The 15,026-nt window shown below is 37.4% G+C and overlaps 1 protein-coding gene across 4 annotated transcripts in view; it reads left to right on the plus strand.

Annotated features, from left to right (window-relative positions):
- npnta (nephronectin a) overlaps positions 1–15,026 on the plus strand; it is a 79,848-nt gene that overhangs the window by 42,131 nt on the left and 22,691 nt on the right. For all 4 annotated transcript variants that reach the window (XM_047364522.1, XM_047364523.1, XM_047364524.1 and 1 more), the window contains 4 exons: positions 4,877–4,996; positions 7,764–7,883; positions 12,272–12,406; positions 14,790–14,912. In XM_047364522.1, coding sequence (XP_047220478.1) covers positions 4,877–4,996; positions 7,764–7,883; positions 12,272–12,406; positions 14,790–14,912 — 498 coding nt within the window. The remainder of the gene's footprint in view (positions 1–4,876; positions 4,997–7,763; positions 7,884–12,271; positions 12,407–14,789; positions 14,913–15,026) is intronic.

The raw sequence follows: 15,026 nt of genomic DNA on the forward strand, positions 1-15,026 counted from the left end.
AGAGGCAAAATAATAAATGGTTTTCAACATTCTTTACAAATAAATATCCAAAATGTGTGCATTTGTATTCAGTCCCCTTGAAGTGGGGATTCAACGGGACAATGATCCTAAACATAAATTCAGAGCTTCAATTGAATGTTTTGGATCAGAGCAGATTCATATGCTAGAATGGCCCAGTTAAAGTTACTGCTTGAATCCAGTTCGCAATTTGTGGAGTAATATGAAAATGACTGCTCACATCAAATATGACTAAGCTTAAACCATTTTGCAAAAATTTTATTTCAGTTTATATTAATTACATTACAATTTATACAATTTATTGCCTCAGGGGGAGAATAAAAAAAAATGGCAGACAACAGAAAAAGAGTATCCTTTTTCTTCTACTTCACAATTTTGCAGTACTTTGTGTTGGTCTGTCATATAAAATTCTAATTAAATACATAACAAAATTGTGGTTGTAGCGTTAAAAAAAAGAATGAGGACTTTGCAAGAACGAACAACATTTTTATGGTTTTCCAAAAAACAAAGCAATGACTTTATTTTTAAATGTACCTTTGAGATGCACACACAGTGGGTTTTAAATTGCACAAAGACACACGTGCAGAGCCATCTTTTAGTAATTATATACAGTAGTAGACTGTGTTTGCACTTGCAAGACAAACATTCTGAATTATGTGTTCACTGTTGTAATAATGAAGTTTGTATCCACTGCTGTTTAACTTGTTTGGCATATAAATGTTATGTATCTCCTCTCAGTTTTATTTGTGCTCTGTGCTATCCTCACTTATAAAGTCATTCAAAGTAAAGCTTTAAATTTTTTAATAGTGGCTCTGTTGTAACAAGTGTTAACAAACTGATCCCTAAGCTGTATAACTCCAAGAATGCCAAGTGATGAAATGGTGCTTTAAGCCTGGTGGCACTTTGTAGGTTTAAACAGGCAAGTGTTCCAAAGCCTTGTTACATCCACTAATAACTCAGCCAGAGTGGTGTCAGTAGATCAGAAACTTCTATTAATAGAGGGGTGTGTGGGTAAATCATAGAACCCATGCATCTGTTTCATCATTCATCCACATTAAACCTGTGCTGTGTTTTAAATGGCAAAGGTATGCGGCTTACCCTGCCATGTGTTCACAGACCTAAACATGGGTCCATATATAGTGTCGCTAAGCTAGGGAGGCCCCACTTCTGATATTAAATTAAGTATATTTGTGATAGTTCTGCCACATTTTAGAAACAAAGAGTAAAAGTCACAAAGTCGGTTGAGAAGTTCATGTTTCTTAGTGCGTGACTTGTCAGAAAACCAAGGCAGGAGAGTGTTCAGAGGCACATAAACTGACCTTATTTAAACAAGAAATGCTGCAAAGGTGGGTTGGACAATAAGAAATTCAACGAAACCAAGTGCAACCAAAAGAAAAAAAAAAACAGGATCCAACCTGAATGACAATGACATACATAAAGGTCAGCTAAAGCATTAAAGGACCTGGAACTTTATACACGCATTCAAAGAGATTAAGATTTTTTATGTGCACTTACTGGAACATTTCCAGTTTGGCTTGATATTTATTTAAAAAATAATGAAATGATGGAACCTATGGTGTGTGGTGTGAGGATGATTGTCCTATAACTCTTACATGTGCCTCTGCTTGAACACACCTAAATCCAATTATTAAGTCATTATGGGACTTGACAGAATAGAACTTGACATTATGCTGAATTCAGCCATTTGGTTCACGTGTGTTGGACCAGATCAAATGCCTAAACCACCTACACTGACTCCTGTCAATTCAGAGGAGGAGCAGATACACTTCAAGTTCCCCTGGATAATAGAAGATATCTAAGACTTCACCAAGCTGCCTTACAAAAGGGAGTCCATTTAATTCCCTTGTATAAGACATCTTTTTCTTCAGTTATTATACATGTCTCATGGCCATAGTAAGACTAGTAAGACTATAGCAAGACTATAGCTATATTAACAAACAGACAGCTCTTTTTTCAATACAACCAACCACAGCATTGCTTGCATTACTAAAAATGAGTCACCAATCTATCTCCTGCTCCATCCCACCATCACTCGTGAACAAGATGCCAACAACGTAGAGCTCCTCCGCTTGTGGCAGAAACGGACCTTCGGATCATCAGGCTGAATTTTATTTGCAACTTTGAGTCCTCTTCAATAACAACCTTCACATCAAATGTTAGCATGACCTAGTAGACCTTTGGTATGGTGGGTTTGCTGATTTCTTGGTGCTTCTTTAATTTCTGTTCAAAAGGTCAAAGGCAGGGTGCATCCTGGAGAGGTGACCAGTCCATCAAAGTCCAGCATAAAGACACACCAAGTGAAACAACTATGCACACTCACTTAAACTGCAATTTACATTGACCAATTTAACCCTCATGCATCCTTTTGGACTGTGGGAGGAAGCCAGAGCACCCATAAATGATAACAAGACATACAAGACAAAATGTTTTTACTTACTTTAGCTTCCTTTTAAAATTGGCAAGCAAGTCTTGGGGTCATAAAAAGGCTGATGTGGTTCAGTATGAACATGTTTCACCATCCAGTTTCTCCTGCAATTCTGTGATAACCTTCAAGAGTAGCAACACTATATCCTCCATGAGAAAAATTCATTTTTAAAAGTGCTTCAGGGAAAAATATTAAATGAAATCTCTCTATGCCTGCATCAGACTTCTTTACCTGCAGGCTATTCTTCACTCTGTCTGTCTTTTTAATAGTGCAGAAAGATTCAAGACATGCAATATGAAATATTGATTGTATTTACACTGTCCGAATGCACATCACACCACATTTAATTCACAGCTAGGGGAATAATTAGCTGCCTCCCACCATGACCTAAAGACCCACAGCAAGCTCTGTCAAAGTAAATATTTGCATGATGTGTGCCTGGGTAAATAAAAATAATGCGGTATACCAGAGCAGATATTAACTGTAGGGTTATTGAGAAACAATTTTTCACTCTGAAACCATTGTCATTAAGAGGTTGCTAGCATGTTACTATGGTGGAACAAATTAAAAACATGTTTTACATCATTCATTAGTCTAAGGAAATGTTTATTTCAGAAATATCTAATATCTGCCAAACGTTTTAGTCTCATCAGTTCGGAAAATCTTTACTGTGATCTAGATTAAAATATATGTGCCAGCTATAAGACATTTGTTGGTTAATATTAACAATTTTAATGTCTTTCAAAGCAAACAAATTGTCCGCATAAGTTTAAATATATTATTTTAATCATCTTAAACAACACATAACTCCCAACTATAAATAGGCTCTCATATGTGGCCAACAACCCCACCAACATGTGGTTAAATGCCCTTTAACCAACCACACAACTTCTGAATCTTTGTTAAGCTTTTGTCAAACCTGTGGCTGGGTTTTTGACCGCTCTACGGGTAAAAGTTGGTAGAGTTCAGTTCTAATCAAATAAAGTTGATTTAAAAGCTTTGGGAATGCTAGTCCAGGGGCTTTTATCTGCCACCTTATTTCGCAACAAAACCAGTTTGATGAGATTTTGGGACTTTAGCCCAGTTGGAACATCCAGTTGTGTCCAAATTGCAACATTTTAGCTGTTAATTTGAGTAGAAGGTCAAGAAGTTGAAGCTAGTCCTGCTATGTGTTATCTGTAGAACAGTACCACAGCATGATGCTACCACCACCATGTTTGGCAAGTGGAAACATGTTCTAAGGTTTAAATTAGAACTTCTACAACTACTTCTTGTTTATAAAATTTGTTGCAGTTGTATATTGTGCAATTATTACACAATTTAAAAGAACAATAAAAAATATTTAAAATCCCCAAATCAATATGAAATTCATGTCCATGATGAATGTCTGTAAACTTGTCATCAGAACTGTATTTGTGAACTCAAAGGTTCCTCAGTCTTGAAATGTTAGTCTTTGTCCTGATTTATTTCTTAGTATAATTGTTTTTTGATTTTACTTTAATTTCAGTTTTGTCCATTTAAAGTAAAACAAATTAGGAGATAAGAGTCATTACATTTAAACATGTTTTCCCTTTAACAGAACTTAGACCTAATTGCTTGGGTTCTCTGTGTAAATTCAGTAAGTGTCATTACATCAGAGTTACATTTTATGAGTATAAGATTTTACTGTGATATATAATAGAGGGAAACACAGGAAACAAAATTCTTTAAACGCAGAACACTGGCTTGTCAGAAAGAAGAAGTGTAACTACTCCCTTTAAATTAGTTACACAAATGCAGACATTTCTTATGTTCTTAATCACATCCGTGGTTGACAAGTGATAATATCTACTCTGAGAAAAATATAACAGCTAGAATTAGGCAGAGCATTTGACAGGTGTTGCAATCATAGCGTATGTCTTTCTCCTGTGAGAAAAACTGACAGTATCCTTCTCTTATCTGATTTCTGAAGGCTGTTGGTACACTGTCTTCTGCAGACATGCAAGTCTGCAGAAGACAGTGGACCTGTACATGTCTGTCAAAGAGTTGCGGATGGTGAAGCTTCTGTCTCTTGAAGTCATGGTATGTCAGAGGGTGTAATGCAGGTGGTGGAACTGCTGACAGTTGACACTGGCTTCCTAGTAAATCATCAAAGAGAAGAGTTCAGGGCCTGTTGGAACATGGCAACACCTTTACTGACTCTAAGAAAGCCCCCACTTCTAAAGCACACACATTAACCTACATGCAGACGGACAAAAAGATGATGTCTAACCCACACGTAAATACAGGGGATGGGTTTGACGTAGTTGACCTCATCACCTTTGCCCCTTGCCTAATTTCAGCCCTGTTTGGGAGGGCTTTTCTTTGTATCTTCTTGTCCACTTACATCGCCTCTGTCTCTGTCTCTCACTCTCTCTCTCTGTCTGTCTACAGATCTAAATGAGTGCGGGCTGAAGCCGAGGCCCTGCAAACACAGGTGCATGAACACATATGGGAGTTACAAGTGCTACTGCCTAAACGGCTACATGCTGATGCCTGATGGGACCTGTGGAAGTGAGTCTCTCACATTTACAAAAACTTTATTATACACCTTGTTTATATAGTTGTGGATATTTGTTTTCTACCTATGCATAATCTACCCTCTGTCTAACCTTTATATGCAACCATGAGGTATTCCATATGCACGGCCAGTCAGAAGTTCACACACACTCAGGATGTCACGAATGTCTTTTTCATTTTTGGCTTTTAAGTAATTATTTAATATATAATTTTTCAGGTTGGACTGATAACAAAACAGAGGGCTTAAATGAAAAATAAACTATTGGGTGCACAATTATATATTTATTGTACTTTTTCTCTCACCCTCCCTAATATTTATATATTTAATATTTATAAATGTCCTTTATTGAGTTGCGGTGAAGCCACACTTTGTAGCCGCCAATAAGGTCCTGGAGTATTGCTGGAATGGTTTAACTCATTTAAATGGGCTGTTTTCTTACATTTTCCGTTCCCATCAGAGCCATTTCAGAAGATTAATGTTCTCTGCTTTATCATTTCTGAAACCAATTTAATTTGTTTTACAATTGTCATGATGGACCACCCAACTGTGTCCAGGTTTCAACCTGCCAGCTGTTGCTATCAGCTGAGCTGGAGAGTTTGAAGCTTGTCCACCTTGGTCATTATTCCATCCACTTTGCCCACTGCACCACTATCTTCAGCAGCAAAATAAAATCTCATCTTAAAGTTGCCACCACCATGCTTGACTGTTGGTATGCCTGTTCTTAGGTTTAAAAGCCTCATTTTGACTCATCTAATCATCCTTGTAACTATCATCAATGAATTCAGTCTTTGTCTCATCTGACTATAAATAAATATTATCAATCTAGGCAGCTGCAATTGTGTTTGTGTTTCATTTGTGTTTGAAGGTGTCAATTTTGGAGCAACTGCCTTTTTATTGGTTGGGTAACCTTTTAGTCTACATTGGAAACTTGATTAACATCCAGCTGTTCCAGTATCTTCTAGTATATTATTTGAGTCTTGATTGTTCCTGGGTTGTTCTTGAACAGTATGTTTGGACTGTAGGACAGAGGGACAATGATCTTAAACACACATCAATGCTGTGTATGGAAAAAGCAAGTCTAATTGGTGGACTATGGACATTTTTTGAGCATGATTTTCAGAACCCACTACCTCATTAACTTGCTGTACTTGTGTTTTTTTAGCCACACGGAATAATTGTGGTTTGGAAAATGTGTTAAGTACATGACCACAGCCCTATTTAACAATTACAATGCAAATATTTTGAGAAATTCAGATGATGTTGAAGAAAAAGTTGTGCTTCGCTAAAAGCATGAAAAGAAACAGACCAACTATAAACATTTATTCAAATTACAGTTTTTTTGTACCAACCATTTTGAATGATGACCAATTCTGATAGGAATGTGGTAAAATAGTAAATTAAAATTATGTCAGGACCTTTTAATGGTAACAGAACTGTATTGTTTTTCTTTATCCAAATATTTGTGGGATATATGTAAATTGAAAGACTACAATACGCTTGTTTAAATTAGTGCACCAGATTCTTATTTTGAAAAATATCTCAGGTTTTATAATCATTTTACCCTGAAAAAAAAAAACATTCAAATGCTTCAAGCCCAAAATCAACATGATGTCCATCCTCATTGTGAGTGTATGTAAACTTCTGGCTGGCACGGTAAATGTGGGCATCTTAGTTCCTGGAAACCTCTTGCCCTTGGTGATAAAAATTCATTTTTCTGCTTGTGTAAGTGCCCATGACAGCAGCCTTGCAATCCTTTGATAGACTGTTTTGATTAAAGCCCCGTGTTGATCTGCTTCATTATAGCAGCTTCTGTCTCGGAAAGCCTCCTGTGAAGAGCCCTTACAGCGCTAAAATGAAAAATATAAAAGAAAGTCTTTCAGCCCTCTAGTGAATGTGCAGTTTTTATTGGACGCCCTGGGGTTTTCCCTCATAATACGAGCTGCTGCTTGTGCATGTCTCCCTGTAAGTTCAGTTTCCCACCTGAATGCTATTTCTCCACACATGTCCAGGATTACATGACTGCTGCTACATCTTTTTAATTAGCTTCTTTTTGACAAAAAGATGATTAATTCTTCCCCTGTATAAAGTCTGAATCATGCGCCACTTGAGGGTACATGGAATTATTCTAGGTGCTGTTTTTGTAATGATAGTGTGATGGTGTTAACCACCTTGCTTCTCCTCTTTTCTCCCCCTGCTGCGGCTTTGATCAATGGATCGCCGTGGCATTTAATCAGCCTAGACTGCCTCTGTCATCAAACTATACTCCAGGGAGCCTGAAAGCAGCCAAAGTCACTGCAGCAGCATGAGCCCTGCCTTTGATTTCCTTTTTAGGACAAGAATTTATCAGGAGAGCCCGGACCATTTCTTCTGCATTATATTATTATTTTGGAGGGGATTGATCTTCCCAGTGTGAATAAAAAGGAAACGGGGCCATACGGTGCCACAATGAGACGCTGGAGATGGATAATCAGACACTCAGTGTAAGAAAGGATCAAAGTGCTTGAAGGAGGGGCTTTGAGCTAAGGTGTAAGCAAAGAGCAACTGCACACCAGAGGAATCTAATAATGGCTGTGCTTGTGTTCTCTTGGCTGCACTCCGGGGTCAAGCTGGCAAATATTAGAAAAGGCAGACAATTGGCTGGAGGATAAAGAAAGTGTGTGTGTATGTGTGGAAATTAGGGAGCAGAATAAACTGCTCCTCTTTGAAATCCCTTGTGGCACATGCTTGAGTTAATATCTGGTGTGTTTCTTTTATCATCAGACACTCGCAGTTGCGCCATGGCCAACTGCCAGTACGGCTGCGAGGTGCTGAAAGGAGAGGTCCGATGTCAGTGTCCGTCGCCGGGCTTGCAGCTGGCTCCAGATGGAAGAACCTGTGTGGGTGCGTCCCAGTCTTAATATATCCTGTAGCCTGAAAACTGATATGTGCGCAGCCACTCCAGTCTATGAGCAACTAATGTAAAACTCAATGGGTTTTTCTCAGCTTCTAAGTTATATGAGCAAAAATTGGAAGCAAATACTTCCTTGAAAAATGAATACGAATCTGTCAGTATCCATATTAAAGGGATAGTTCAGAATTTCTGAAGTGAAATTTTGGTAAGCATTACAACCAGGTAATATGTTACCTGCAGTAGGTATGGGCTTATATGTTCACTGTAAATCCAGATTAGTTAATTGGCTAACCCGAGATTGGCTAATCCAAGGCCAAAGTTGACTTCCATCATCTTAATATCTTAACTCCAGTATCAACTTAACTCCATCATCAAAAACATTGGAGTGGTTTGTGCAAAACATATTTTGCCCTTTAAACACTCAGCATTTGCCTTGGGTGCTTATTTACACTAAAGCTGATGATTAGTTATATAATGAAGTCAAAGCAACATTAGATTATATCGACATACATGCATAAATCTATCAGTCTCATAACTTCTCAAAGTTATGAGATTTCCAGTGTGAGGATTGAAAACTTTTACTTTCCATTGAGCATTGTAAAATACGACAAGAGATTTTTAGATATTTCTGAGGGATCAAAATCAGTTATTATTATATAAACAATATCTAAATCAATTCTAACAAAACAATTAAAAACTAAACAGCATTTTTGATTAAATAAAACAACTCAATTAATGGGGAACAAACATTTAAAAGCAGTTTCATTAAAACTAATTTGCAGTCTAAAAATTACCAGGAGCTTCAAGGAAAGGTACTTCATAGCCATGTTCTGATTTGTAACTCAAAAAAGGTAAAAGTTAAAATCAAAGTTGGGACCAACTTTTTAATCATTTAAGTTCGCCAGGACCAGGCAGCTGTCACTTTAGAACAGAGTGAGAGCCTCACTTATGGTCCGACTCATTGCCATTTCTTCTGTCATGGAACCGACCTGGGTGTCTTAGGAGGTTACCCTTGGTTCTGTTCTGTCTAAAACAGGTGTTGAATGCGTGGACTGTCCCAACTTTGTATCACCTATTGGCAACCCTGTTGCTTCGTATTAGCAACCAGGTGGCTAAGATAAAAGCAACTGGTTGTATTTAACTATGCGTACCTAAAATGTTTCTTTTGGACATCAGAAAGACTCTTGTAAGTATAACAAACATCATATGTCAGAAATAGTAAAACAAAAAAAAAACGAAATTTTGGCATTAAAATGATCTAAGGACTGACAATACTTCCACATTCACTCATCCTGTAATCCCAAGCATCTCAGCACCCGATTGATGAAAGCAAAGCATTCGCAGTCAATGTTTGACTGTATCAATAATTAATGATTGAAACTGCTGTTTAAAACAAACTATTGCAAAGCGTTATGGACTTCTACATTAAACAAAACAAGATTAACCTTTATATAACTCTTTGCTCAGCCTTATCTGAGAGAAACCTTCACATGTGCTGCCAAGCCCTCAGATACATACTTCATAGACTCCTCATGGTTTGAGATACTGAGACTCCACATGGACGGACGAGGGGTTGCTTTAACTAAATCTATGATCATACGAGGACGTTTGAAGTGACCAGTAAAATAACAGTTATGCAGGTCTGGGTTTACATTAGAAGTGCGTGTCCTTTGCCACATTTACACATAAAACGGAGGCAAGGTTGTGCGGCATCATCTCCTATGTCTTGATGTTCCTGTATTAACATTATTGGAGCAGGTAAGGAGAACGTTATTTTAATGTTTTTCATTACACTCTTTTTTTTTATTCCTCCACTTCCTGTGTAAATAATCATCAGTGTCTGTGTAAATAACTGCCCAGTTCAAACATGATTGGTCTTGCCCTGTCTTAGACTATGAGCTCGAAGACAACAATCTGAATAAGGTGCTATGGAGGTTATCCGTTGCAGTTAAGATAACTTCTTGTAGATTTGGAGCAGAACTTGCCTTCACAAATTCTGAATAATTTTTTTAAGCAGTCAAGGTGGACATATCTAAAATATTATTCTGTTAATATCTGTTCCTCTTGTTGAGGGTACCATAAATCTACCACTGCTCTGGCCCACAGAGAGACTCCACTCTTAATTTAAATTTCACAGAAGAAATAGACCTGTCCTCCATTCATTTGGACTTTCTTGGTGCTGCAGCTCAGATGCGTAATTTAACAGATAAGAGGTGTGGAGGACATGATTGAAGGTTAAAGCAGTTAACCTGTGTCAGTATTAATGCGTAGGCTGCTCCTGTGTGTTCCTTTAATGCTGCCTTTAACTGCTGGTTATATAACGGGTGGGCGGGTTTCTCAGGCAGACATCAATTTAATAACAAGGATGGAGGAGGGGAGGGAAAGGTTGCTTATCACAGGTGTTACAAAAGTTTAAAGGAATATTTTGGGATCATTATGATTGCATATGCCTAATAGAGGTCTAATCATTTTCCTTAGAGGAGATAACCAAACTGATGGGAAATGTCATTATTTGTGGTGCAGCAACACCAGTTTACAAATTATTGGACAATGGCTTTATTGCTATTTAGGAACAGAGTGGCTGTAAATGTTGTTTGGTAGGAACATCTCCTTTTTCATGTTTATTGTAATTTCTGGATGCAGTATATGGTGCAGGTCTGCTCTTGTTGTTTGTTGAGGGTCTGATTTTTTTGCTATATTTGCACCAAATTAGTTAGTCTGACTAAAATAATGTTTTGTTTATGCCCTATAAAGTGCATGGCTGGGTATGGTTGGTTGTACCTGATACAGAGGGCAGATATGTCTTTAACTTGTCATGGCTGAGGTCTATTATTCTTTCATCATAATTCATAATTGGTCATAATTGGAAGCAACTGGGCCCTTTTCCAGCATAAAAATGATCATTTTTGCAGCATTTAATGTATGGACCAATACTGAGAACAATGGTAACATCCAGGGAACTTAGTGGAGATCTAAGAATGACAATTGTTGGGTAGGTTTTTGGAGGCCTTTCTATATAGCTGTAGATTCCAAGAGCATCAATTCAAACAATTGTACTCCAGTTCAGGTTATTCTGATGTGTCATTACTTTGCCAAGCTACGGAAAAATACCAAAATTATCACCCAGTTGATTAAGATATTCAGCAACAACCCAGAAACCACCCAGATCCAAGCCTGGAATGAACTGGAACTCCCTTAAACCCAATATTCCTCTCGACAGTGAGGCACGTTTAACATCATCAGAGACTGAGAGGGTGGCAACCAAGAACTGTATGCTCCAAAATCAATGCCATCAAGTTTTACTAATATTTGTAACTGTCCACATGGCCAAGTCAAAAGCCTTTTGGGGAAACAAAAAATATGATTGAGCTGTTATGTCACAATAGGAAGATGATAGAACAAGTCAAGGTGATGCTCCACCATTTGGATTGTGCTAATGGTGCATTGCACATCATACAAATTAGTTCAAAAAGGACAATTACCTCTATATTCCTCAACTTCATAATCAAATAAACAGCTAAGTTATTGAAACTTGGACATAACTATTTGTTTCAACAAGACAATGACCCCAAACACACTTAAACTGTTTAGGAAGGGTAAAGCAAGCTAACAGTAACCTTTTGGAATCCTTTTCTCAAAACCCAAATCTCAGCCGCATTGAAAATTTGTGGACATGCTTAAAAGCTCGATGCGAGAAAATCAACCAATTCAAATAAACTCGATCAAATCTGCCAAAAAACAACAACAAAGAAACCTTATGGTCAAGTTACAGTTTAGTAAATGTCCTTTAACCAAATGTTAGCAAGGTTGTGTGAAGATATCTGAGCCTGTATGTATATATTTAATAAAATCCAGAATAAATTCAAACTTGTGTCGCCAGTATATGGTTTTAAAATTCATCAAAGATGTGTGTTGAATGAACATTTTCCCCAGTTTCAAAAATGGTTAAAATAAATAACTTTCTCAGCAGTGCACCAAACTAGTGAAGATTTTTTTTGGTGAGTGCGAGGCTCTTAATATTAATGGCTAGATTTCTGCTAAGGTGAGCAGCAGCTCCACTTGAAATAGAGCTTTAAATTATGAAGTAAGGTAGCGTGTATTGTGATGTGCACACAGAAGAAAATGCTTTGTTCATAAATGAATGTTAAGCAGAGAAGGGGAAGCAGTCTATTGCTATGAATAACAGAGTTTAGCATAGATATAATTTGCTGTTTTTAATATTGAAGATTTGCATTGCTTGATGTAATTATAGCTGCAGGTGGTATTATTATTAAACCGACATATGAGAAAGTTTTAGAGGTGGTGAGAGAAGAGCTGGGTTAATTTGTTACAATATCTTGTGTTTTGTAATAACCTAAAAAGTTTTTTCCTCCTAAAGATGTCGATGAATGTGCAGCAGGGATAGCAGTGTGTCCCAGGTTCAGGAAATGTATCAACACCTTTGGTAGCTACATCTGCAAGTGCCACGAAGGGTTCGACCTACAATACATCAATGGGAAATACCAGTGCATGGGTAAGGTCACCATGCTTTTTTACAGAGAGACAAATTAATTTCACCATACTTTCACATACACACAAACACATTAACAATGTGTTATAAGCTGATATGGATATTGCATTCATTTAAAAATATATTTTTGTTAGCAACCAGTGGGAGAAGTTTTTAAAGTTTTCACTACCTGAACAAGATCTGAAGTGACTGTCATCTTTCCATCCTTACCCCCTGATCGAGCTACTGTTGAAAATTCAGTATCACTTTTTGCTATATCCAAAAAAACTATAGTGGAGAGAATCTAAAGGTGCCTCATTATAAATTAACTTATAATTGAAAAGTCAATTTATTTTAGAGATTTGCTTCAAAAAGACAACATGATATATTACACATACAGTTATGTATTTCATGCTGTTTATTCAAGTAAGTTAGAGGTATAAGGCTTAAAGCTAATGAAATTCAAAATTTACTTTTTCAGAAAATTTAAGCATTACATGACATTATAAAAAAAACAAAACAATTGTGATACAGATATGCTACATCTGGCCATGTTTCTGCCTACACAATCATGGGGAAGACTGCAGACAGTCACTGACATCTTCTACAAGGAGGGTATGCCACCAAAGGTCATTGTTCACTCACTGGGGGCTTTAGTCGGAGCTTTAAGAACCACCACGCACAGACGTATCCAGAACATGGACCAACTCTCAGATATCTTATAAAAGCCACTCAACCAGACACAACATCAGAGGTGCCTTATCTGTGCTGAGAATAATAATATTAATAATAATACATTTTATTTAAGGCGTCTTTCAGGGCACTCAATGTCACCATACAAAGTAAAAACCAATAAAAGCAAAACAAAAAAACAACAAATAAGAATACAAAGGAATCCGAAGACGATTCTGCTGTTACCCTGAGCAAGCATTTTTTACCCTGCTTGCTCAGGGTAAAAAATGCTTGTTTGAACAGATGAGATTTTAGTCGGGATTTGAAAAAGGGGAGTGCTGGTGTTTCCGATGTCAGGAGAGAGGGCGTTCCAGAGGCGGGGGACAGATCGCCCGAAGGCCCTGAATCCCATGGTGGTCAGACGAGCAGGAGGCAGGAGGAAATGAACTAGACTGTTGCTCTTTGGTCCAACGTCCTCTTTTCAGATGGAAATAAAGAGTAAATTTTGTTTTAAGAATCAATTTCGTTTTCAAAATCAGGGTCCCAGAGTCTGGAGAAAGAGTGGAGAAGCACATAATCCATGTTGCATGAAGTGCAGTGTAAGGTTTCCCCAGTCAGTGATGATTTTGGGTGCCATGTCATCTGCTGGTGTTGGTCCACTGTGTTTTATCAAGTCCATGTCATGTCTCCATCTGCTGACAAATTTTGTGGAAATCTTGGTTTTATTTTCTTAATCTGTGGAAGATAAGAGACACCAGATCCAACAACGCAGATGAGCTGAAGGACACTATTAAAGCAACCTAAGCTTCCTTAACACTTCAGTAGACTCACAGGTTGATCAACTCCATGCCACATTGGTTGATGCAGTAAAGAAGCCCCGACCAGTTATTAGACTGATGTTTTTGTATTAAAAATCCATATTAGTTTTATAGAATGTTCTAATTTAAATTGAATTAATGAAATAAATGTAGTTTTCTATGATATTCTTCTTTATGAAATGCAGCTGATCTGCATTTTGGGAAAGTGGGAGCAGAGTGTACTCTTTGAAGAAGTAAACTAGAGATCTCAAATGAAGGTTTTTAGATAAACAAATATTTTTATTTACGCTTCATTTCATACACATTGGTCCTATGAAAATGTGACTTTTGATTATTGCGCATAAAAACTTTTATAGTAATCAGAAATTCTAAAAACAACATATTTAGTATAAATGCTGGATAAATAAAAGCATGTTATAAAACAAAGATACCCAGATTTAAATACTTCACCAGATAATCTTATGATGAGGAAGTGCTAAAAACCCTTAGGAATCCTTGAGAAAAAATAATCTCCATAATAAAGCAGAGCAGTCAGCTGCTCCCTCAGTCCACTCTAACATGCATTCCTCATATTGATTTCAGTTACCTTTATTTAATAGCCATCCATCTGCATGGTTTATTGAGCATTTTGAGCAAACTTTGTAAAAAGACTTACTATTCATAGGTAAAAAAAATTAACTGCTCAGAAGATGCCTAAATAACCTTACAATGTCCCTGTGTCTCATGATTTTCTTCCAAACTGCCCTCATAATGATTTTGCTTTGACATTGATGAAAACATAAAGTGGTTCTGTGCGCATGAGTCTCCCCTCATGTGTACATTGAGCAATTAGCCTTTGAGATTCTGCTGTTATGTCTGAAGGGTTCCCCCTCTCGCATCTTGTTGCTAAATGTTTTCATGTTTCTATTATCTTTCAGATGTGGATGAATGCTCTTTAGGTCTGAGCCACTGCAGCAACTTCGCCACCTGCTACAACACGCCGGGCTCATACAAGTGCAAATGCAGAGACGGCTACAGGGGGATGGGGCATGACTGTAAACGTAAGTAATGCCTGGGAACAAAACACGCTGGTCCCGATGTTCATCAATGCAGAAGGATAAATGGGGCCTCACATTTTTCCTTAAAAAAAGTTAGGCAAGCAAGAAAGAGGGAGG

This window comes from Girardinichthys multiradiatus, chromosome 5 (assembly GCF_021462225.1).
Source record: "Girardinichthys multiradiatus isolate DD_20200921_A chromosome 5, DD_fGirMul_XY1, whole genome shotgun sequence".
NCBI lineage: Eukaryota > Metazoa > Chordata > Actinopteri > Cyprinodontiformes > Goodeidae > Girardinichthys > Girardinichthys multiradiatus.